This window comes from Cyprinus carpio, chromosome A8 (assembly GCF_018340385.1).
Source record: "Cyprinus carpio isolate SPL01 chromosome A8, ASM1834038v1, whole genome shotgun sequence".
Taxonomy (NCBI): domain Eukaryota; kingdom Metazoa; phylum Chordata; class Actinopteri; order Cypriniformes; family Cyprinidae; genus Cyprinus; species Cyprinus carpio.
Window position 1 is genome coordinate 12248134 of NC_056579.1, and position 26236 is coordinate 12274369.

General features: G+C 36.7%; 2 protein-coding genes across 5 annotated transcripts; both read right to left on the minus strand.

Moving 5' to 3' along the window:
- Positions 1 to 25: 25 nt before the first annotated feature.
- On the minus strand, positions 26 to 2532 carry LOC122145921 (heat shock 70 kDa protein 1-like). Its single transcript, XM_042762251.1, has 2 exons — positions 2490 to 2532; positions 26 to 2250 (listed from the first exon to the last, which is right to left on the minus strand). The coding sequence occupies exon 2, from the start codon at positions 2225 to 2227 to the stop codon at positions 311 to 313; it is 1917 nt and encodes a 638-aa protein (XP_042618185.1). The 5' UTR covers positions 2228 to 2250; positions 2490 to 2532; the 3' UTR covers positions 26 to 310.
- Positions 2533 to 3349: 817 nt separating this feature from the next.
- On the minus strand, positions 3350 to 26169 carry LOC109094629 (S-adenosylhomocysteine hydrolase-like protein 1). 4 transcript variants are annotated; one of them, XM_042762253.1, is made up of 17 exons: positions 25653 to 26169; positions 15117 to 15231; positions 13766 to 13909; positions 12262 to 12362; positions 11279 to 11381; positions 11090 to 11184; positions 10590 to 10696; positions 10110 to 10226; positions 9904 to 9967; positions 9655 to 9743; positions 9082 to 9152; positions 7134 to 7228; positions 6643 to 6741; positions 5682 to 5750; positions 5427 to 5505; positions 5212 to 5332; positions 3350 to 4409 (listed from the first exon to the last, which is right to left on the minus strand). In XM_042762253.1, the coding sequence occupies exons 1-17, from the start codon at positions 25836 to 25838 to the stop codon at positions 4403 to 4405; spliced, it is 1662 nt and encodes a 553-aa protein (XP_042618187.1). In that variant the 5' UTR covers positions 25839 to 26169; the 3' UTR covers positions 3350 to 4402. The 4 variants fall into 4 exon arrangements, with proteins under 4 accessions (XP_042618187.1, XP_042618186.1, XP_042618188.1 ...); XM_042762252.1 differs by having other exon boundaries at positions 15117 to 15234; positions 25653 to 26167; XM_042762254.1 differs by lacking the exon at positions 25653 to 26169 and adding an exon at positions 19175 to 19304 and having other exon boundaries at positions 15117 to 15234.
- Between the last annotated feature and the right edge of the window lie 67 nt (positions 26170 to 26236).

Here is a 26236-nt window from a genome sequence, read left to right on the forward strand (position 1 = left end):
GACAAAAATGACTGGATTCGTTGGCTTTCGTGGTTTAAATTGGCATTTATTTTTTTATTCATGTATATAATAAATACATATAATCAATTATAAGAAAACATTCTATATTAATTTACTCCACTCCATTTCTAGGCTGACACAGCTCAAAGAAGACAGCTCTCTTCCAACATTTAAATTCAGGCACATTTCACAAACAATATATAAAACAACTTAGCGCTTATAAATCTGCAAGTATCATAACGTAAGGCCACCATATTTTATTTAATGTTGAAAGTAATATTGCACTATGGTAAGGCAAACTTGCTCTTCTTTAATCCACCTCTTCAATGGTGGGGCCCTGTGATTCAGGCTGGGCTTGGAATCCACAGCCACCTGCGGGAGGAACTCCTCCTTGATAAAGCCGAGTGATGATTGGATTACACACACTTTCCAGTTCCTTCTGGTGGTGCTCATACTCTTCCTTTTCAGCCAGCTGATTGTTCTCCAACCAAGTGATAACCTCCTTACACTTATCAATGACCTTCTTCTTTTCTTCTTCACTAATCTTTCCTTGCAACTTTTCATCCTCAACGCTATTCTTCATGTTGAAGGCGTAAGACTCCAATGCATTTTTCGCTGCAATCTTCTCTCTCTGTGTCTCATCCTCGGCTTTGTACTTTTCTGCATCCTGCACCATCCGCTCGATTTCCTCTTTGCTTAGTCGACCTTTGTCATTGGTGATGGTGATTTTGTTCTCTTTCCCTGTGCTCTTGTCCACAGCGGATACGTTCAGTATGCCATTGGCATCAATGTCAAAGGTCACCTCAATTTGGGGTACGCCCCGGGGTGCTGGTGGGATACCCGTAAGCTCAAACTTGCCAAGCAAATTGTTATCTTTGGTCATGGCCCTCTCACCTTCAAACACCTGTATCAGAACACCTGGCTGGTTATCAGAATATGTGGAGAAGATCTGCATCTGCTTGGTGGGGATGGTGGTGTTGCGTTTGATGAGAGCAGTCATGACTCCTCCTGCGGTCTCGATACCCAAGGACAAAGGAGCCACGTCCAGAAGCAACAAGTCCTGAACGTTTTCCGAGGTGTCGCCCATCAGGATGGCGGCCTGCACCGCTGCTCCATATGCCACCGCCTCATCTGGGTTGATGCTCTTGTTGAGATCCCTGCCATTGAAGAAATCCTGCAAAAGCTTTTGGATTTTGGGGATCCTGGTGGAGCCGCCAACCAGAACAATGTCGTGGATCAGGGACTTGTCCATTTTAGCATCTCCCAAAGCCTTCTCAACTGGTTCCAGTGTGCCTCTAAAGAGCTCAGCGTTAAGCTCTTCAAAGCGAGCCCTTGTGATGGAAGTATAGAAATCGATGCCTTCAAACAGGGAATCGATCTCGATGCTGGCCTGAGTGCTAGATGAGAGGGTCCTTTTAGCTCTTTCGCAGGCCGTGCGAAGCCTTCTCACTGCTCTCTTATTCTGACTGATGTCCTTCTTGTGCTTCCTCTTAAACTCTTCAACAAAGTGCTTCACCATCCGGTTGTCAAAGTCTTCCCCACCCAGGTGAGTGTCTCCTGCTGTGGCTTTCACTTCAAAGATCCCATCCTCAATTGTCAGGATGGAGACATCAAAGGTGCCCCCACCCAGGTCGAAGATCAGGACGTTCCTTTCTCCTCTCCTGCCCTTGTCCAACCCGTAGGCGATGGCAGCCGCTGTGGGCTCATTGATAATACGCAGAACGTTCAATCCGGCGATCACTCCCGCGTCTTTGGTCGCTTGCCTCTGAGAATCGTTGAAGTACGCTGGGACCGTGATGACGGCGTTATTGACTCTCTTACCCAGGTAGGCCTCGGCGATCTCTCTCATTTTGACTAGGACCATGGATGAGATCTCCTCAGGGTAGAATGTCTTGGTTTCTCCTTTGTACTCAACTTGAACTTTTGGTTTGCCATCTTCACAGATGACCTTGAAGGGCCAAAGCTTCATGTCAGACTGGACCACTGGATCATTAAACTTTCTACCAATCAGTCGTTTGGCATCAAATATTGTGTTGTTGGGGTTCATGGCGACCTGGTTCTTGGCTGCATCTCCGATGAGTCTTTCTGTGTCTGTGAAAGCAACATAGCTTGGAGTGGTTCTGTTTCCTTGATCATTAGCAATGATTTCCACCTTGCCATGCTGGAACACCCCCACACAAGAGTAAGTGGTTCCCAGATCAATGCCGATGGACAGACCTTTAGACATCTTGATTATCAGTAGTTAAATACCTGCAACACAAAGAAAAATAAAATCAAACAATCCCGATTTATTTAATAATAATAGTAATTAATATAATTATTTAATTAAATAATTAAATATATATTTATACAAATATATAAAATATAATTCTAAATATAAGACTCGCTAAACAACTTGTTTAATAATCAAAAAAACATATAAAACATATATAAAATATATAATAATATATTTTAAAAAGTTTTCAAAGTTAATTCAAAGAGTCACTTACAAGTCTTGTGAGTTTCTTGTAGCGCTTCAGAGAGCGGATTGTTTTGTTATTTTTTTGTTGAGGTTGATTGAGTTGTCTTGTTTAGATTTGCTTTGCTTGAGGTTGATTGAGACATTTATACCTCGCATGCTGCTTCTAGAAAGATTAGACTTCTCTTGCCTTTGGCAGTAACTAGAGGCTGACGAGTCCTGAATTTTCCAGGCGCGCACTGATGATCTCGTAAATACCGCAAAGAAACATTAGCTCTGCAAATATAGAAACAGAATAAGCTTGCAGAATCGTGATTACTATGAAACAGGTTGGTGAGGAAATTTTCTTAAATATATATTTTTTTAATTCTGTATTTTTATTTCAACCGCTTTTAAAACGGCTCATTACTGTGTTGTTATCATTCGGAAGTGTAATGTTGTTTAAAGCATTGTTTCTCTTCATTAGGCCCATTATAGTTGTCGGGCTTTGTCAGGTGATTTCTGTTACATTTCTCAGCGGTGGCCAGGATGGACCAATCATAGTCTTTTAGGATTACTGCATGTTTAATACAACACATTTCCTAATTATTTCTGTGCGGATTTAAGCTATTGTGTAAATTATTCGAAATAGTTATACATTTAAATTATTGTACCTTTTAGTCTGCAGTTAAAAGTACACCAATTTTTATGGGCTCAAGAGCAGATTGGCTTTTTTGGGGCCACCAGATAGCCTACTCACTTTTTTCCTTATATAAAACATTAATTACTGTGATCTCTTATCGTAAAAAGCAATAATGTTGCATTAGTGGTAATAAAAAACATAATAAGCTTCCTACACAATCATAGAAACGTTTGTGATATTAATAGCATAAATATGAGTCAAAATGCATATTGTGACAGCAAGATCTTTAATGTAGATATTCAATGACATCAAGGCAGAGGGGAACACATCTGACAAATGATGTATGCAAAGGTAAATCACAAAGTGCTGATGAGGCAAATATTCAAATGACAGCATTCACAGTGATATTTGCTTAAGACATTTGCAGTCCCTTAGAGATGGCGATCAAGACATGTGCTTCTTGTGAGTCTAGCTGGCTATGTATGGGTATGTTTGGGGTCAATAATATTCTGCAAAACTCACAGAATATCCCAAAATCTCATTTCAACTGTGGCTACATTTATTGTCATCTAAGATTGGCCTAAATAACATATAATGGTCTACGTTATTTTAATATATTAATTTCTAAAAGGCCACAGAGATGATGGAAGTGTGTGAGAACGTGAAAGGGAGAAGAATCCCTATTGGTGACACAATTCATAAAATCCCCCAAGCGAGGTATATTTAGCAGCATGTGCTGCCGGGTCACGGAAGTTTCTGCACACAGTGGTGTGTATCATATTGCCAGAACACTCTAGCTTTTAGCAGTAAAACACAGTACATTCATTCAAAAAAAGCTATTGTATTTTCTTATGCAAGATCAATAAATCAGGAATATTATGCTAAAAGACTAAAAGTTTTATATTAAAAAGCCACAAAGACAATTTTTTTTGGTCATGAACTATTGAGTGAACAGAATAACCATGTAAAAACAAAGCATAGTAATAATTATCAAATATTATCTTATTTGATCAATAACTATCAGTAACCAATATTTGGCACATTTTTAGAGCCATAGACAGTGGTCCTTTTCATATTTCAGGTTAAAAGATGATTTACAACAAATGCTATAATACATGAATTCTAACAATGCATATAAGCCTAAAAGTGACATTAAAGTATATTTTGTCACTGGACATTAGTAATACTATTAAATAAGAATAACATTGAGTAAAATCAAGTTTCGTTTTAAGAAATGTATATTAATAGAAAATAAATCTCTTGCTTCACTGGTTAATGCAGGTCTCTCCATCTTTGATGAAGGCTCTATCCATACAGTCACACTAATATCTGAAAGTACAACAACACAAAATGTTATTTTTGTCATAACTATTCAGTCTGGTATAAAGAATATTCATAATATGAAATTGTTAGTATTTATTGATTGTTCTGAGGTACAACTACATTCAAACATTTGGGGTCATTTTTTATTTCTTTAATTCAGTAAGGATGCATTAAGATAAAAAATGACAGTTATTTTTCAATTTCAAATAAATTCTGTTCCTTTGGACTTTCTATTCATCAAAGAATTCTGAAATATCACAGTTTTCAACATTGATAATAAGAAATGTTTCTTAAACACCACATCAGAATATAAGAATAATTTCTGAAGGATCATGTGACACTGAAGAATGCTTTTAGGCTTAGTTGTCAATATATTAAAATAGAAAAAGGTTAATTTAAGCTGTAATAATATTTCACAATATTACTATTTTTACTGTATTTTGGATTAAATAAATGGTGAGCATGAGAGACTTCTTTCTTATAATCTTACTGTGCCCAAACATTTCAACAGTAGTGAATGGTAAGCTGAAAAGCTGGAATAATAATTGTTTATTATTATTATTATTATTAAAAATTGTCCTAGACCAATATATTGAAGACAATTAGCAATTTCACTAGTTTTGTGAGACTTTCATTTACAACCAGCAGAGGGAAGTAAGTGACCAAACATTTTATTCTTGGCTATTTTATGAGAAGTTGCCCTAAAATAGGAACACCAGCCTTTCTTTATTACACTACATTACAGTAAAAATGTGTATATTGTACATAGTCAAAATCATGATGAGTTGTTTTAGAGCACCTGTCGTACCTGTAGTAATTTGGTTTAAAGGGTCCGTTCTTATTGAGGCCCATATATTTGGCCTGTTCATCTGACAGCTCTGTAAGATGAGCATCGAAATTGGGTAGGTGCAAGCTGGCCACATATTCATCTGAAACACACACATACACACATGATTTATCACAGGTAATGCACATAACTGCTTTATTGGAATTGCAGTAGTGATTGGTTCAGATAACTCTTACCCATCTTCTTGGGCAGCAGGTAGACATCCTGTTTGTAGCGACCTTCTGGTGCGTTATACAGCTCTATCAGGGCCAAAGCCTAACATTAAAATAAAGAGAACAACAGTCAGCGATTAGAGATGTTAAATCAGGCATAATAATCGTACAGCTATGCAGCAGCACTCAGAACCACTAATATCAAAGGATAAAATGCCATCTGTACAGAAAGTACAGACACACTTCAGCTAAAACCCAAATCGTGACAGGTTTAATTACCTGGGTTGTAGCCGTGATTGATAGCACAAATGAGGGGACTGTTGAGCAGCTCAGGTTCAAGAGCCGGCCCTGAAAAACAGCACACAAATGACTGAGATTTACTGTGATGCAGTGGGAGAACACACAAAGAACAGAGCTTTATTAAAGAAAACTGATGCTTTTTACAAATCACAATTTAGTGATTTTTCACAAAAATGTTTGTAAATTGTATCATTGTAAATGTTGTTGATTTTAGATAACCACATGGCATTAAGAATTAAATACATATTTTTATTTGATTATTTTCTCTTTGTATTTGGAACTTTGATGCAGTCAAAAACATATTAGTATTCACAATATTAGTGCATAAGTTTTGTTTAAAAAGTAAGACTAATAGACTAATATTATATTTTATAAAAATATATACTCCTGTTAAATATTTTAAGGACGGGAGGATTTTTTAATGTTTTTGAAAAAGAAAGTGTATTACGCTCGCCAAGGCTGCATTTATTTGATTAAAAAAAACAGTAAAAACAGTAATATTGTAAAATATTATTACAATTTAAAATAACTTTTTTTATGAATATATTTAAAAATTCCTGTGATGCTACAAAGCTGAATTTTCATCAGCTATTACTCCAGGATTCAGTGTCACATGATCCTTCAGAAATCACTTTAAATCATTTAATGCTGATTTGGTGCTCAAGAAACACTTCATCAATTTGTGGCATTGCTCTATAATTGTAAAACAACAAAATTCTGCATTGTATTGTGCCTAACAACACCGTTAAATAATGAAAATTTGCTCGTCTTGACTTGTTCAGGACACATCCTGCTCTGTTTTGATTCTTTGTGTGTAAATAACATTAAACAGTCCTGAACTCTGACTAACATGCAAATATGTCTACTGTAGTAAACACAATAGAGTCCATCCATCATACTGCTGGCACTCATTAAATGAAAAAAGAGAAGAAGGAAAGACCTCTGCCAGTAAAATCACTCGTTTCCCGTCAGGCCAGATGACGTGGTCGACCTGTGAGCGCACCCTCTCCCAGGTGAGCTCTGGAGTCCGCAGACTGGCCTGAAAAAAAAAAAAAAAAAACAGATACACTTGAGCACACACAAACTAACACTCACTTTAACTTCTGTCCAGCACAGGCTGATAAACCTCCAAAGCTAAAACACATACACACACAAACACAAAAAAACTTTCACTATGAACAACGTCAGCGTACTTCACTTAGTTGTGGGAAACATGCCGCTAAGAGGCTTTCAGGTTGATTAAGTGACCCTGCTGCTCATGGAACATCTCCAGCTGTTGAGGTACAAAATTCTTTCCCTGGACTACATTCACCAATAAAGTACACTACAGAGGGAGCGTATGGAGTCTCCTCATAAATAACCCCAAATATTTTCAACAATTGCAGATGAATGTGAGGAAAGGCTATATGAAGAAGTTTGAGACTCACTCACCACATCAATCTCAGTGTTGGAATGACCCATGTTACAGACAATACAGCCATTCTTCATTCGATCCAAGTGCTCCCTTGTCACAACATTCTTGTTCCCTGTAGAAACATTTCTTCAGGAATCTTCAGGAAACCTCGATACACATTATTTGTGCGTATTAATTAAAATTAGTCTTTTTTTTTTTTTTCTTAAAAAAGTGAATTTATAAAGTGCAGAAGTCAAATTCCAGAAGTAAATATCCCATTTTTTCCTCCATAGGGCAACAGATATTTAACAATAAATGTATTTAAACCATTAAAGACAGACCTACTGTGAGCTCCGGTGTTGTTACTAATTTGACAGTATATGCTTCTGTTGAAGCTGCCAGCTAACATTATTTCAACTTATTGTTAAATAATCATGTTTAACAGTGAAACTCCTGGTGAAAAACTACATTACCCATGATTCTGCAAAGAAATTTCTCCACCAATCAGAGAATCACAACAAGGGAAACACTTTATGATGTAAACAAGTCAATTTCCCTATACTCTCAATATTATATATCTCCTTAAATATCTGTATTTCTATATATTTCATTTATGCATTTATTCTTTTATATTTATCCATCATTTTTAATTTGATTATATCATTCATAATGCTTCACGGTATGATTTTTCCCTAATTAAAGCACAGTCTTTAATATGTCTTAATGTGGTACCTTTTTCTTTTTGTCCAATTTTCAAATACTTGTTTGCTTTAAATAAAAGTTTGTAATGTTGTTCTTCACCAAAAAAGCGGTTTAGTTAACTCTTTAAAACCTTAACTGTCACCGTCCCACCTGTGGGACGCTTGGCGGTCTTTTTTGTTGTTGTTGTCCTTTTTGTCTATAAAATCTTTTAGTAATCATCATAATATTTATATATAATTACATTATATATCATTTGAAAGCTTAGAAGTCCAAGATTCATCCTGTGAAAACCATTTTAAAATTGGACATTGCGTTACCATGAAAATGGAACTTTAAAATCTCATGGCGGTCTCCTCCCCCTTAGTGGGCAGTATCAAGTGTCATATTACAAAATGCATTACGGTCTTTTAGAATCTAAACTTTTTTTAATCTTGGCAACAAACATATCATTGGAAAGGTCTGAGTCTCGGGATTCCATATTTGTTGGTATTTTGAGATAGAAGTAAAACTGTGCAAAATGCAAAGTAGTTTTGATGGCTCCCAGTGGCTGTTTGTGGAATGACGCCCTAAATAAAATCTCACAGGAACCTCAATTTTTTTCATATCAACTTCAAATTAGGAACATAATTTATTTAGACACAAGGCTTTAATTTTATACCAATTTTGGAGTAAAACCTGTTATGTAGAATATTTATAATAAATAAAATAAAATTAAATATATATTCCAAAGTGTTCATAAATTACAACAATTTAAGTTTGGATAGTGCACTTTAATGCCTGTTTTAAAAAATGGGGGATGACAGTTAAAGGGTTAACAAAGATTTGGGGGGAAATAAATGGGACATAAACTTCTGGACCTACGTTACTGAAAAAGTAGATGGGCACTGTCCACTAGAAAAAAATATCAAATAAGGAACAAAAACATATTAAACAAATCTTCCCATATTTAGAAATATGTATATTTCAAAAGAATAATATATAAACTTATTAATAATAATGATTTAACATTACATTTATTAATAAATAATCTTAAATGAAATACTAAGTTGTGCCTTTGACAAGCAGAGATGATGCTTTTCTATGTTTTTACACAAATAATTTATCTCATGCTGAGCAATTATTATTTTCCCAGAATACAGACTACTACAGCTGTCAAAGGGCGAACCGTTTCACAGCAATTCAATGCAAGGGCATCTGGGAGGATGTGTTTGCACTGATAAGAGCTGCATGGAACAGAGGAAATGGATTTGAAAGTGGAAGCGAGCCAACTGTAACCAGACGTACCCGTGCAGGTGATAACCATGTCCATTTGGCGAACCACCTCATTTAGCTTCACCACTTTGAAGCCGTCCATACTACAAGAGAGATAAAAACAAATCGAACTGGTATCTCAGGTCTTCACACAGGCAGTGAGGGAAAACGTGTTGAAATAATCTTGATAAATAAGCAGTTCAGCTGATTCATAGACTTCCTGTGTAAAGAATTCCCACGGCCAAGTGTTTGGCTTATATAGGGAGTTTATATTATTTGTTTACACAAACTGTTGGCTAGAAAGCTGCTCTGTTAATACTAAGGAAACCTTTTAAATTTGTATTTATTTTTAATAAATATAATGGCAGTAAATAGAAAAGTTGATGATATTTTTTTATTGTGCATATGAGTTTTTTTTTTTTTTTTTTTTTTGGGGGGGTTTTCAGTCTATATGAAATCTAAAATGAAAATGAAAACCGGAAATATAAAACTAAAAGCCAATTCAAAATATTAATAAATACAACAATATTATATGAATAATACTAATGAAGTGCACTTGGTGTTTGATTTTAATTTAGTTCATTTTTGTGGGTGTGTTTATCTTACCAAGCTTGAAGAGCACAAATAGGGTCAATCTCTGTCACACACACAATTGCTCCAAGCGCTTTCAGAGCTGAACAACAACCTTTTCCCACCTGCACCGGAATCAATACAACAATGAAAATAAAACACACAGAATTGTTCTTAAAATATCCGTGCATGTAGTAAACAAGGTTTAGCAATTTAGAGATTATTTTTCGCATCATGCAGATTATCTTTGGGGCATTTTGCGAAAAAGCACAGATGTTGACTGACCTCTCCGTAACCACAAACCACAACCTGCTTCCCACCAAACATCACATCTGTCGTTCTCTTCAGACTAAGAAAAAAGAGGAAGTCAACTGTGATTATACTTTTCCTTAGATAAGCTTTATTCATGCTTGGTAAAGGGTCAGAGGAAGATATAATAAAACATATATGTAGATATAAAAAAGCACATCTCAGCATTGCAGGTGTCATACCCATCCAAGATGGACTCCCTGCAGCAGTACAGATTATCAAACTTCTGCTTGGTGACAGAATCATTGACGTTCATAGCAGGGACGCAAAGCTTGCCAGCTTTGGAGAGTTGGTAAAGCCTAACAGAATGAATATAAAGACACAAATTTGATTCAAACATAAATCTGTTGTTCAATTAAAATATACAATCATGATTAATCTCTTTATTTTAATCATATATACAAATTAATAACAGAATACACATTATGTAAATAACAAAGATTTGTCATTGTGTTATTGGGTTATTTTTGTGGATGACAAAATGCTTATATACTAAAATGAAATCAAATAAAAATCTAAAATGAATAAATTGAATTAACATTTACGCATTTAGCAGATGCTTTTATCTGAAGCAGCTTGCAAACTCTGCATTCAAGATATACATTTTTAAAATAAAATAAAAGAAACAGATGAAATGAAAATGTCCTACAGTTCTCCCTTACCTGTGTACACCTGTAACGCTCTCCTCCACGATTCCGCGTACTTTCTTAAAGACGCTGGGATACTTCTTATACACCCAGTGGGTCAGATCGCCCCCATCATCTAAGATCTGTGAGAAAATGTATAATGATTATTAGTCTGGAAACATACAAAGATCCTAATAATTGTTTTGAAGATTAAATAAATACTGATTTGGTAGCGGAAAATGAAGTTAATAGAAGCAGTGTGCTAAGTATTGTAAATAGTGGTAGGTATGTTTTTACAAAGTGTAAATAGCAACAGTTAGCAACTTGCTTACACTATGTACAAAACAGCAATAGATGCTATTCACATAAAGTGTAAATAGATGTAATATTCAGTTTGTACAATGGGCAAATGTTGGGTAAATTATTGAAAATAATCTTTGCCAACAAGATTGGTTATTTGCACTCAGTGTAAACAGACACTGCCTGCTGATTCAGTTCTTCTCATATCACTAGATATTAAGTGCAGAACATTATACCATGTTTGCTTGCCAGCCTTCCACATTGACGCAGCGATCAATGCACCACCAGAAGTCATCCTCTGATTCACCTTTCCAGGCAAAAACCGAAACACCTTTAAAGGGCATAAAATAAATAAAAAGTGAGTCCAGAATATCAAAATGAATCAGGTAGGTCAGACAACAGTATAAGTTTAGAGGGCTGTTTACCGCTCTCTGCCAAAGCTGCGGCCACTTCATTCTGAGTGGAGTAAATGTTACAGGCTGTCCAGCGACACTGAGCACCCAGTGCCACAAGTGTCTCGATCAGGACCTGAAAGAAACCAGCACAGCATATCAAAAAGTTTTGTTTTTACATTTATTTGTACTAAGATATGTTCACACATATGCAAATATACATTGTGACACTGTGGTTCTGAAAAAATCTGTTGTACTAAAAGTAACTAAGGTATTTGATATCCACTTTTTTTATATTAGCTGGGTTTTTTAATAGCAACGAAGCTTGTACAGTGTTATTTTAGTATTATTTATATAATTTTATAGTATTTATTAATATTTTCAACTCACTTTTATCTTAATATTATCAGTTTCCATTTTATTTTTTATGTTAAGTGTTTGTTTTAGTAATTTAATGCACTTGTATTTTGTCTATTTATTTATTTTTAAAATATATTAGTTGTAGTAATTTTAGTACTTTAAATTTTTTAAGTAAATTTAGGACTAATTTGTCAAGGCAACATTTTCATTTAAGTTTTTAATCTAATATGCATCTATATTTTTTATTTCAGTTTCTTTTTAAATTAATGAACATTTTTTAATAGTTTTAGTTTTAGTTAACAGTGACAACACTGAACTCCTAAAAATACATACCTACAGTGAGTAGGTTAGGCAATGAATGGACAATATAGAATATGATTTATTAAAAGCAGTAAAGATGTACACTAAATTTAAATAAATAATGATTTTAAACAATATTTACTCAAAATTCACTTATTCAATATATTGCCCTGGTCGATATACTGGTCTGGTAAGCTGGTAATTTCAGTAAACCAAAATGTCTTGTAAATCAGGCCCTGAAAGTGCTGAAGTACAGCTCACTTTATTATTCATCCAAACAAAACGTAGAAAAGTGTCAAAGACTAGTAGTAGAAGAAGTGTGTGTTTGAATTAGTGCAGCCCTGTGGAGAACCTACTGCGGTCTGTGCAGTGATGTGAGTGCAGCCAACCACTTTAGCCCCGGCGAGGGGTTTCTCCCCCTGAGCTCGCTTCCGCAGGGAAATGAGTGCAGACATATCTGTGGAGATGATAGAGACATGTTTAGAGATGAGACAGCTTTATTATGGAATGCAGAGTCTAGAGTCTTAAACAGAGATCAAAACTAATTCTTGAAAACAGACAAAAATCTTAGTATGCATGACAAGTGGGGAAACATTTAAAGGAATAGTTCAGCCACAAATTAAACTTCTGTTAGCATTTGCTCACACTCATGTTGTTTGAAATCTGTATGATTCTGAAGACTCAATGCAAATACAGTTCTGTCATGACAACTCTCAGAGAGTTTAGCATGGTAATATACATGGCAATGTTGATGTGTTTTTTTTCGTCTTGAAGGAACAGATCTGCTATACTGCTTCTGCTGCTGCGGCAGAGCAGGTACCGAGACTTGCTACTGCCAATACATCCACAGACATGCTGCTGTGAGCATGTAGGAAATACTGCTGCTGCACATATATATGAAATAACCCCCATATATAACATACATGAAATTATCCTGTAGCAGATCTATACAGGTGGAGCTGGGGAAGGTGGAGGGTATCTGAAGCGCACTGCAACTGCTACTGCAAGCACTTACCAAGTATTTGAATGTTGAGCAGCAAGCTCATTGGCTACTGATGTGAAAAGAAACCAATCAGCTGATTATTATTATTATGTTAATAATGATGTAATTATATCAGACTGAGTTAGAACCTATCACCTGCGCCAACTAGAGTTTCATGACAGAGCTTTGTATTTAATGTAGACTGAAGTTTTCAAGCTTCCAAAAAGGACACAAAAGCATCATAAAATCATCATTAAAATCATGCACAATATTCAAAGTAGCTTTGTTCTTATTTACTGATTATTTATGAATCACAAGTTGAACTTGAGACATGTCTGTCTTTTTTTTTTAAACAAAGCTATTTGTATGGCTTCTGGAGTCGTATTTCCCATTCATTTTCCTGACATTCAAAAGCTCTTTGAAATTTCTTGTTTTGTGTTCTGCAAAAGAAAGAAAGTCACAAGGACTTGAAATAACTAAATGATGATATGCCTTTTCTTTTTGAATGAACTTTTCCTTTAAGTATGTATGTATCGTGTAGCTAGCACTAAGATCTTGACCCAGTTTTAGCATTAAATTAAATGGACAACAATGACCGTTCCTGACAGCAGCAGATGTTACCAAAACTTGTTCATTTGACAGCACTTATATACACCTACATTTGTGTAACAACAGAGTCAACAATACTTTACTAAACCAATAACATTAATTATCAGAATTTGATAAAACATGACAAACCAGTTGAGAATCAATGCTGTAATTGTTATGTAAGCAAATCCATCTGGACCTATTACACAGCAACAAGAACATTCACACAAAACACAGGTTTGAAGATAACCAGTTGCAGAGTACTAAGCATAAAAGGTTAGTCTCCAAACCTTGCTCAGCGATCTCAATCTCCCGTCGTCCAAACTCAGCCTGCTTGATGTTCTTGACGCAGAAGTCGCTGCTGCCCTTTGAGTTGACCTGGGTTTTCTCACGAGGAGACGTCTCATCATCGGAACTGTCGGTGTACGAGGCCGCTACAAGAGCACAAACGTTAAACACCAATGCATGCATTTATTCATGTTGGCAATAGAAAAAAAACTTCTTCTGATCTTAGGAAACTATTTTGCAATTCTGTGTCAGCAGTCTGCTATTTTGGGGGGAGAGAGAGTTGGTCTGTAGTCACAAACATGGACATGGAATGTTTATCCCTCACTTTTGTTGGTATTACGAATGATTTAGGAATGTGAATTTGTCTGATCCAGTGCCAGTGCTACCAAAAGTCTGTAGTTCTCACTTTAAGCTGACCTAGGATTATATTACACAACACACAAACTAGCATGAACAAGAAATAGCCAGTTTTGGGCCACAATGATAGTCTTGTTGAAAGGTAGTTTCTGCAATGAACTTAAAGGAATAGTTCATCCAAAAATGAAATTTGCTGAAAATGTATTCACCCTCAGGCCATCCAAGATATAGATGAGTTTATTTCTTCATGGGAACAGATTTAGAAACATTTTGTATTACATCACTTGTTCACCAGTGAATCCTCTGCAGTGAAAGGGTGCTGTCAGAACGAGTTCAAACAGCTGATAAAAATGTCACAATAATCTAAAAGTACTCCACACAACTCCAGACCATCAATTAATGTCTTGTGAAGTGAGGTGCTGCGTGTTTATTTTTTTAAAAGCACTTTAACGTGTCACTTCTGGGCAAAGTAGAGTCTATAATCCATAATAATGCTTGTTTTTGCTTGTAAATGGTGCTTGATTACAAATTTCTCTCCTGATTCAGCATCAACTTTTTCACTCATATGTTAGCTGGAAGCAATGAACACACAGCTTTTCACCTCACAGGGCATTAACTCATGGACTGGAGTCATGTAGAATACTTGTGGACTATTGTGATGTTTTTATCAGCTGTATGGACTCTCATTTTGACGGCACCCATTCACTGCAGAGGAGCCATTGGTGAGCAAGTGATGTAATGCAAAATCTGTTCAGACAAAGAAACAAACTCATCTACAAATGAGTTTTAACAAATTTTCATTTTTGGGTGAACTATTCCTTTAAAATAAAACCATTTACCTATTAAATAGGTGTTAGACCTAAAATGTTTACATTTGCATGCTTTTAATTCTTCACACTACATGACGTTTCTGTTTTTGTACTTCTGAACTACAGAATTGTGTTGACATACATATGTCTGTGATAAGCTTGCATTGACGGTAGATGAGGGTCTGACCTGAGCTGTAGCTGTCCGTGGAGGACTGAGAGATGGAGCGGGACAGGGAGCGACGGCCGGTCTTTGTAGGGAACTTGCTGAACTCCTGTTTTTCCTCTTGGTTGGCAAACTGAATCTGCTACAATAAGATGGAGATATGGAAAAAGAGAGGATGGGGGGGAGATAGAGACATGAACATGCGAGTAGTACATTTGCATGTAGTTAAAGGAATATTAACCCAAAAATGAACATTCTGTCATAATTTTAATTTGAGTTTTTTTGAAGATTAACCAAAGTTTTTAACCAAACACAACTACTGAACATTAAATAAAATAAAATACTCTAAGGAAAGGCACAGCTTAAAACATGTCTTTTTATAGTCCAAAAGGATACTATAAATAGCATCTGCTCACTGCTGTATTGAAATATTTTACAATTACATAACAGATGTGGGGAAGGGATGTCATCAGGGGATTGCAGTTCCATTTCAATCATTTTAATAATGCAAAACTTTAAATATTCATGGGACATGTGCTCGCTGACTGATGAAGACTGATGTGTACTGGTGTTTTCTGCATGTGTGATCTTGTTTTGTGGAGAATGCAAATTAATCTGACTATTAAACTGCAGTGTTTCCTGATAATAACTGACTTGAAAGAAAAAGAAAAGAATTGACATTTATAAATGAAGTTATTACTAAGCACCCCTTTTTTTGCAGAGGATTTCACGCCAGTAAAGAACACAATATGGTGCGTTTAAAAAACTGACTCAGTAATCTCAGTAGACACAATGTGTTGCAGATATTTAATGTGGATGTGCCTTGATGTTTGATATATTAGGTGGAGTGACATTCTCATTCTATTAAAAAAAAGAATTAGAAAAAAAAAGAATATGCTCCTGTGTTCTCCTTCTTGGAGAAAATTTGCAGGGAAAAAAAACTTTTAGGAGTACATCAGCATAGAAGTTAAGCTCATGGACTAAATTTATTTAAATTTTAATTTCAAGGGGTCATTAAAGTGATTAAGGAAAGTAACATAAGCTGAAAGTTAAAACCTCACAGTGCACATAGGCTGAAAGAAACATTAACCCTATAACGAAGGACAAAAGCTTCTGTATAAAAATACCCAATGAAGACAGATTCATCACTGTTTAAAAAAACACTTCATGCAGAAGTGATCATATGTCTGAAACAGAAGGGAAGATGGGGAGGGGTTAGGGCGTCTGGGATGGGTTTCGTGGTAGACTATTAGATTTAAACAATAATGTGCAGGTAAATCCCAGAAGCAGAGATCTGGTTCTGACTGCACTGTTTTTTTTGGAACTGATTTATTGATTTATGTTTCTGTCATACACAGATGTTTCATCCACAGACACGGATCACCAGCGGCTCGACTTCAAAGCAACTGCAGACCCAGATTTACAGTGAACTGTAATATGACTGTGCTTTAACAAACAGAGCTTATCATTACAAAATCACTTGGTTTGATACATAACCACAAGTAGTGCACATTTTCATCTGGCAAAACCCAAAATAAAAGTTTGCTGTCACTGTAAAATCACTGCATCATCTCATTTAACACAATTATTGACTGAGGTCAGGTGCTTTAGGAATGTTTTGAGTAGAGCTTTGCCGATTAATCGGCACCGATAATTGATTCCCGGAACCGGAATCCATGCCGATAGTTTTTTTCCAGGTTGCGTCCAGAGCGCCATTCACACAGTTTTCCATTAAATTACATTATATTTGTCTCAAATTGTTGTTAATGTATTTAAAGACTTCACCCTGGGCTGGAAGATTGTGTATTGTGCATTTTTCAGTGAAACGTTTGTACGATTTGAAAAGTCTGTATGCTTCATATATATAGAGCTATAATGTAGATTGTGCTTTTTCACTGAACTTCAAACTCATCTATGAAGTGAACTTTTGCCAATTTGGTGATAAAATAAACTGTTGTTTTCTGCTGCTGCTTGAATTGAACCTGATGCATCAGGTGTGTGTGATCCCTGATACCTGTGAGTTCTCAGATGCGGCGCTGTGCCTTTTGTGTGACTGCCATATTTTGTTATTTTGAAAAGATAATCATCAATTTTTTATTTATTTATTTTTTAAATACAGTATCCATTTTAAAAACTATTGGTTGATTAATCATTATTGGCCATTGTGGTCCAACCTAAGTATCGTATCAGTAAAATCCACTATCGGTTGATCTCTTGTTTTGAGGAGGCAAGATAGGACCAAAGAAAATACTTTACAAAAGGACACAAAAATCTAAGGGGCCTCACACTTCAGGCTGAAGTAACCTCTAACCTGTGACCTTAACAAGTGACATTTATCTGATTGTGTGTGTGTGTGTGTGTGTGTGTGTGTGTGTGTGTGTGTGTGTGTGTGATTATAAGCAGTCAAATAATCCACGCATCTAATATATTTACTGTCCAAGTGCACCACAGACAGATAGAGAGCAGAACCTCTATCTGTGTGGTATATGAAAACAGGAGATTTAATTTAATGCATCTGATGACAGTCAATCTACCAATCTTTAGGAAAGGGTTCTGGTCTGAACAGTTCAATAGCACTCATGAATCCGATACTTTTCCCAAGCAAAACAGCGGATCCCTCACCCTTACAAAACACAGCTGCCATCACAATTCCTACTGTGAAATATAGAAAATATGGGAAGACCCAGAGGAAACTTTTAAGCTGCTCTTTCGCAGCTCAGGGAATTTATTTAAAATATTTTATTTTTAATTATATAATATATCCTTTTTTTTAAACACACTGCTAAGTTTGGGGTCGTCAAAACAGTCAACAATCTACTTTCCAATGCCAGACAATTCTCAGCTCCTCCTGAGAGGGGCAACACCATCATAAATGGGTTTAACTGTTATCTAACACGTGATTTGCCAGACAGCATCCAAGTCCTGAGTTAGGTATGTTTGGACGCAAAACTGCGGGACATGCCGGTGAAGTTGACACAACGCACATCAGATGTTTAAAGGAAATTGGAGTCATAAAAAAAAACCATTGTGAGGCTGTATTGTGACCCTGAGGCAAAGCTTTGAAATGAAAGTGCTTGAAATAACTGGACAGTTATGATCAGAGAATATTGGAGTATAATTCTTCAGCTGAAAGACAGAGACAGAGAATGCTATGGACCATGATGAAGCCTTATGAGCATTAACATCACTTCCAGCTCATTTCACTGATTACGCTGTCAGTTAAATTATTAAATCGTACCATATTCTTTTTTTAACACTCTGCCAATGTGCTGTAATAATCCAGAAGGCTGTGGATTATGTTAAACCAGACTTTAACTGCCCTAGTCAGTGTTAAGGGAAGTCCAATGTAAGTGTCAAAAGACATAACTGACTTTAACTGACAACCTATGACTGTGGCAGATGTAAATATCCCTGTTTGACACAGTCAGACTTATGACTTCACCTTCATATTTTGAGTAATAATTTCTCAAGTCAATTCTAGTCTGTCAGTCCCCGGAAAACCAGCACATGATGTCTCAAAACTTCCTACTCAGAGAAGAACTGAGAATTTCAAACATTTCCTAGACTCTTTAAGTGTACTGTCCCATTGATGGTGATTGATTTAGAACAACATTTCAACAAATGTTTATAGAAAAAAGGCATAGGTGAGTGCGACATATCAATAAACTCCAGAGATTCTAATTTAAATTATTTTGATGTGTGGTTTCTTCCAAATAAGTTGACTTTCACAGACAGGGACCTTTATAAGGTCAATTCAACAATATGATTAAAAATGTAAAAACTATGAATAAAAAATACACATAAAAATCTATTTATAAAAGAGGAATTATTTTTTTCGTATTATTATTTTTGTTATTAATGTTTACAGTTCAACATAATATAATGGAACATTATATAATAACATTTATAAATATTAAATAATATTATAAACATAATATTTTTATTTGTATTTGTCTCTCAATGTTTAGACTCTATAAACCATATATACTTCCAAAACCACAGACAGTCAACAAAAAAAATCTGAGTTCTTTTTTGCTGTGTGCTGCTGTAGAGGATGGAAGAGAGAGTAATGTGGCACTTACCCTGGGAAAGTCATAGCCATGGTTCATGGTCCCTGTCTGTGCCGGCTGCCTCTGGCCTGTGTGCCTGTGTATTGTTACAACTGGTGTTTCACCAATGTAGTTTTACACACGGGCGGGTGTAGGGGGAAGGGTTTCTGTGTGGAGTTCTTACAGCGGACATGAGGGTATGGGAGGTGACAAGGGAACCAATAAATCATCCACTCATAAACCCGGCCAGCCTACTTTTGCTCTCCCTCTCTTTCTGTAATCTACCATTCCCTGTAACCACCGTAAGAGCCGTCGGCCCGTCTGTTTGTGACTGAATGTTTCAGGAATACTAAAGGAAGGGTGTATTTGTTGCCCCGGAGTGTTTTAATCCAACTGGTCTGGGTCTCCCAGTGCAGTCAGAAACATACTCTCCTGCAGAGTTCATTCAGGGAGGCTAATAAAAGAGGGATCTGGAGGGAATTAAACCATGTTTCTGTAAACCCCTAAACCAACCACTATAGGTCACGTCGGTCAACTCTATTCTGAGATCTGACTAAAAATAGAAGAAAAAGAAATCCATCCAGTTTATTGACTGTTCCGCTTTACATCTCAAAATGATCCACCGTGGTCGAAACAGACAAGCAGTACTAGGCCAGCAGACGCTCAAGTGTTAATCAGACGCTGTTGAGCCGTTTACTGTGACTCTACCAATACCTGCTGTAGTCCTATGTAACCAGTCTGGCTTTCAGCCACAGTCTCTAATCCCAGGCCGAGGTCACGCCACATGACTGTCAATGAAAACAAAGAACAGCACTCCACATAGAATTGGGTTTTGATTTAAAGGGGTCATATGATGCGATTTCAAATTTTCCTTTCTCTTTGGAGTATTACAAGCTCTTGGTATATAAAGAAGATCTGTAAAGTTGTAAAGACTAAAGTCTCAAATCCAAAGAGATATTCTTTATAAAAGCTGAGACTTGTCCACGCCCCCCTAAAACGGCTCGTTCTAACACACCCCCACATCTCTATGTCAGTATGTGGGAAGATTTGCATAACACCACCCAGATGTTCATGCAAAGAAAGAAGTCGTACCTTTTATTCTTCTATTGCTGATGATTGCATTATTTATCATGCATCCGTTTACATAAGAGATTGCCTGTTTCTCTGTCCTGAGGTTTTGTTCAGGAGGTTTTGTACTTATTCAGAAGATGTGTAATAGCACCCCCGAGTGTATAACAGTGAAAACACTCGTCTTTGGCGGGGAAGCGTTGTCTTCTAAAAGACGAGATAACTCGTCAAAGGTGGGGAAAGAGTTAAAAATCTTACTGTTCAAAAACTTTTGACTGGTAGTGTAGGCTGATTTTTCTTATAGATTGAAACAAATGTGCTTCAGCCAGAAAAAAAAAGGGTATGAAAAGTGCTGCAATTCGCTGTTGAAAACAACAACAACAAAAAAATGTTGAACAACATCAAAAACTCGAAATGTTGCTTATTGACGGGCTTATTAAAAAAAATGCAAATTCATTCTTTGCCAGCAGGAGGCGTTTTTAGAGTGATAAAACCATAGACTGTGGATAAAACTAGTGGTTTCCCCAGTAATGGCTGTAATCAAATCATCTCCGCTAATGAATACTACTTCAGATAAAAATTAAAAAGCCATCAAAACTTTTCTGAAGACAGTTGGTTCCCTTCAGGGATATATTCATATAAAATGCCCGCCCGATTTAGATAGTTTCACGCCTTATTTAGTGAGTAGTGAGCTAGTTTCTACCTTTGCACTTGCTAGCCTAAGCACCTGAAGAGTAACTGCTTGTTCATACAACCTCCTGTACAACTTTCAACTAACGTTAGTATGCATGGAAGGTGGCAACCCTATAGCTAGCTAACGTTAGACAGTGATTGATATACTGTTTCTCAAATCAAAACATTCATTTGCCATTTGATTTAAAAATAGTATAAACCAGGTGAGTTTGCAAGTTTACCTAGCATGATGGCTGGTTAGCTTTACTAGCGATTAGCAAGCAAATAATATAATACACATTCATTCATGAATATGAGTGCTATTTTTAATGTTTAATCTTCAGTGATACTGAACTTGCTCAGCCAGCTGTGTGTCATCATCTTACCCAAACATTGGAGTGTCAGTGCTCAACTAAACTAGCCATAAGGCAGAGGCGGCATCTATGCAGATGAATCGAACAATGGTGTAATGATTCAGTTCGACTCCCAAGACAGGACGATGCTCACCCGACTGGCCAATAGGAACGTGGAAAAAATCATTCTTTGCCAGCAGGAGGAGTTTTAGAGTGATCAACATAGACAGTGTATAAAACTCGTGGCCCCGCCCATGACACAATTCTCACAGTGAAAGCAAAATCCTGACACGAGAGCAAGAAATTGCATCGAAAGCAAAGAAAAGCGTTTCGAGAGAAACTTTTTTTTTTTAGAGAAAATGTTTTCACACTGATAGCAAAAAATATATATTTGAGAGTTTTTTCAAAGTATTTTGAGAGGGATTTTTTTCTCAGAAATAATTTTTAAAATTTAAAATTTATATTTTTTATGTTCTATGAGAAAATACTTTTTCTCAAAACTTTTTTTAGTCTCAAATATTATTATTTTTTGCTATTGGTATGAAAACTTTTTCTCTCAAATATTCTTTTTTCTCTCATGAAATCCTTTTTTGCTATCAGTGTGACAACTTTTTCTCTCAAACTTTTTTTTTTCTCTCAGATCTTTTTTTTTCTCTCGCATGTAATAAAGATACAATTCTAGCTCCATAGGTAAGTGATGAATGAAAAAAATTTCATTTTGCAGTGGAGTAACCCTTTAATATAATCACACCGGCATGATTAAAACATTCAGTGCATCATATCATCAGCAGCTAAATTCAAATCTGCTTTCGCTGGCTGTCACGGAGCCAGACACAGATGCATTTTTACAGCACTGCACATTAACCAATTACACACGATGCTGTTGAGCTTATGAATGCAATGACCAATCAGAGGTGTTCAGATGAGCCATCGCTGAATTGCCGGCATTTTCTTCACTCGCTCGCTGACTGAATACCTCTTTCTGGCGAATTCTCGCATCAGAAACAACAAAGTGCAAATGTGTGTATGAATCTGTAAGATATTAATTTAATAGTGTAAATAGCTACAGTGATTTTAAAGGGAGTTTTTGAGAGTGTTTGAACTGCTAGACTGTCAGTGAAGATATTTCATGATATAGTTAATGGGTTTGGGGATGTTTCGAGTAAAAGGTAAAAATAAATAAAACACAAGTGCTGTTGTGTGTCACATGACGACCCCCCCCCCCAAAAAAAAATAATGAGTGCATGACGCCCTTGGTGCTCATGTTTATTCATGAAGTCAAACGCCACAAATTGAATTAGCCAGCCCTACCATTAATCAATCTATTTTCTTGCTTTTTTAAAAATAATAATAAAATCACACTAAATTAGCAACCCTACAAAAGGTCATGTACACACCATAAAGTCCTGACTTTATACATGACTCACTGTGTCATAGTCTAATGATGACCAGACTGTGACAGAGTTTTACCATTAACAAGGCTGATTAACTAAACAGCTGACTGAGCGGTTTATTTTTCAACCCAATTTATTATTTCTTTTCTTTTTTTTCTTTGTTTTTGCAAAGTCTACTTGATGAAACTGAATTGGCCTAACATGGTTTGGGTGAGAACGTGAAACTTATGAAACTCTGTTTAACAATCTGCTCAACCAAGTCAAAAATAAACAAACCACTTGAGAGAATGAAATAAGTGGGCTCTGAAGTGCCGATACTAATAAATGCAACACGATCTAAGCTCTCTCAGATGACAGCTCGGTGTAAAGACACCCTAATGGCAGCTCAAGCACTGAAGCAGGAACATCGGTTTAAACCATCAATGCATCTATTCAGCAGAACTGGATGTGCAACCAATAGCTTCCCTGATAATTTCCGGAAATTTGATCTAATCTCCAAAACTATGTGTATTACGTATAACAAAGCAAGAAATCTGTAAGGAAACAAAAGGAGTCATTTTATTATGATGGATGGATCATAGAAAAACTTTGTGAGTCAAAGCACATGAGAGGAACAGATCTATTCAAAGAGATGAGGAAACTAAACTCTTACTAAAACTTAATGACAGGCTGAATGTTTGGAGAGAAAACACACAACTTAGCAGGTAGGGCTGGACTCCATGCCAAGTCTCGGTCCGAGAAACAGGAGAAAATGTTCCTGAGAGTCTCAGTAAATGTGTGTCATATTTCTCAGCTCAATGCAACTTTCTTTCACAATGTTATCAGAGCCTCCTGCTCACAGAGGGACAAAGCTAGCGGAGGTACAGAGAGAGAAACTTTCTCACACCCTCAAACTGTGAGGAGAACAGGATACGATTACACAAAAAACTGTAATTACTAAGGGAAAGCACTGCCAGTAGAGGGAATACACAAGATTAGAGGGAAAAATAGATGAATGCATTCTATACTCAAACCACTGAGCATTTCTCAAAAGAGACTAAAGCTCTTACAAGGCCATTTGTGTGCTAAAAGATAAACACATTATGTTAGGGTTATTATACCAGTTATACCAAGTAGCTACACTTTAAAGGGGACATGTACTGCCTTTTTTTTTATTAATTTTGTAATGCTAGAACTGGCTAACAGTTGTGTATGTTTGACAGCCTTCATCCTACACAGATGGACGCTGCTGTGATTTAGGTTAAAAATGGATAAATACTCAGAACATATCAAATGATCTATAATAACAAACAAAGCAATAGTTGTGTGGTCCAACATTACTCTCGGATCCAATATTTTCAGCACAGCATCGACTTTTAGCTTCAATCTTTCTGAAAATCCTGCATTGAATTGTGCCGTGTTTATAAATGAATCCGCAGTAAAATGCAGTGAACAAAGGGCCACGTTCTTACTTAAGCGGTCTGGAACTTCATTAAGAATAAAGTTCATCGACTCTTTCCTAAAGTTGGGATCAGAAGGAAGTCAATGCAAAGGCTGTTTGTCTAAAGCTTGGCACTGTACAGCGTCTTGTTGTCTTCGGAGCCATCTTTATCATTTGATTTTTGCATAGATCTGTGTTTGCCTCTCTCATTATTTAAACTACATGCAAGAATTGGTGGGCGGGGCTAAACAGGCAGTGATGTAGAAGCAGGTGCTGATCTTCTTCTGCGGAGGCGGAGTTTAGCCACACTATTACGTCATAAAGTGGCACATTCCACAGCCTGTCATTTTGGCAGACTGGCTTCCATATGAGCTGATTTTAGACTAACGAGAAAGTTTTGAGTTCTTTTTTTTTTTTTTTTTTCAATTACCTCTTATTTGTCAAAAGATCAAGAGAATTTTGACTTCTCAATTCATGACCCCTTTAAAAATAATTTCAGAGTTTATTGGATTAAAAATGTGATGTTTAACCGAATGTGTTACTTGCCATTTCTTTGTTATTATCTGTGAAACATACTAGCAATTTCTGAGGGAAAATTGTTTCAAAGTAAATCCTACACCAAATTTTTTTTTTCAGTACTGCAACACAGTCTCTTTTTCAAGAGCACAAAAGTGCAAAATGTTGCCACTGAAAGATTTATATGAACACTTACACACTCTCCAAAATCCTATTTCTGAAATATTAAAGAGTAGCCTAAATGTGAACATCAGCACTGAATTTGATTTGGCGCTGAGTGTAATGCAGCTGAAGAAAAGCAGCAGAACAGCCCTTAGCTCTGTTGTATAACCAGCTGACAACTTGATGAGCGAGTGGGCAGAGTAGTGTGCCTCTTTTACCACCCACTTACTCACACACACACACACACACACACACACACACACACACACACACACACACACACACACACACACACACACACACACACACACTTCAGAGGGCCACACTAAATTCATTTCCACAATCTGGACTGGATCATCTTTCTTTTTCAGTGTAAATTATCTGTCTGTCTAGCTATCTATCTATCTATCTATCTATCTATCTATCTATCTATCTATCTATCTATCTATCTATCTATCTATCTACCTATGCTGTCTCTTCACTCTTTGATCTCTGCAGTGAAGTGCCATGACACTGTTGTCCTACATGCAATTCTGGGTCAATTTTTTTCTTTCTAGAAAATCTGTTTAAGGCATATATGAAAAAGATAGTCCTCCACATTTCATTTAGCTTATATCATAGATTACAGCATTTGACACTTTGTAAACTGCAGTGGATAGAGGTCGGTGACTCTTACAGATGTGACAGTCGGGCCAGCTGAGGGAAAATTACTGCATGCGGCGAGAAAGAACTAAAGAAAGGCTTGAAATATGCGTCACGTGATTCTAACAGGCTCCAGCACACCTCTAGTTCATCTCTTAATCTTTCCCGATGATCCTAGTAAACTGAGCAACATGTCCCAAACTCAAGTGCGACGTTTTCAGGACACACATAATGTGTGTTTAGCCCATAAATAGCTAGCCGGAGAAAAGACACGTCCCTCTTACCTTTTTCATGGATTTGTGGGTCGGGACCGCAGTGAATGCGGCGGACAGCTCGCCGACGTTCATGTTCACGTCGCTGTTCTTCGTGCCTGTCATCGCGGAGTATTTCTCGGCAACGTTTTCGCTCTCTTTAAACTCTTTGCTGGCCTGTTTCACCTCCAGCTTCGCATCCTCGCTACAGTCTGTCATGGCAATCTATATATATGCGCTTTCGGAGCCGTTGCCGGTGGTTTTACGCGATAGTCCTTCAGCTCTGTTTCTGTAACCTTTCGATTCGTCCTTATGTTGCAGGAACGCTTCAAAAGCTCCGACTGTCTCAAAAGCGGAAGGGGTGATTGCGCAAAAACGTCTGCAAGAGAGGAACAAACTGTCGAACGCGGACAGAAAACGGATGCGGATGCTAGTTAATAAGAATGTACTATCACTCCAAGCCGCAGTGGACCTCAGATTATTATATTTGACTGTCCGGTTGACGGCCAGCAGCAGCATCAGCGGTGGGCGGGGCTTAAAGGCGAGCACCTGCACGCAGAGGAAGTTGCACGAGTTGTCTTAACGGTGCATGGACCGTAATCTGTGACGTTTAAGAC

Coding starts and splice junctions, on each gene's coding strand:
- LOC122145921 (XM_042762251.1), bottom strand. CDS start 2,227: ATGTCTAAAGGTCTGTCCATCGGCATTGATCTGGGAACCACTTACTCT.
- LOC109094629 (XM_042762252.1), bottom strand. CDS start 25,838: ATGACAGACTGTAGCGAGGATGCGAAGCTGGAGGTGAAACAGGCCAGC. Junction 11,185..11,278: donor CGCAGCTTTGGCAGAGAGCG/GTAAACAGCCCT, acceptor TGCCCTTTAAAG/GTGTTTCGGTTTTTGCCTGG. Junction 7,229..9,081: donor CATGGTTATCACCTGCACGG/GTACGTCTGGTT, acceptor ATGTTTCTACAG/GGAACAAGAATGTTGTGACA.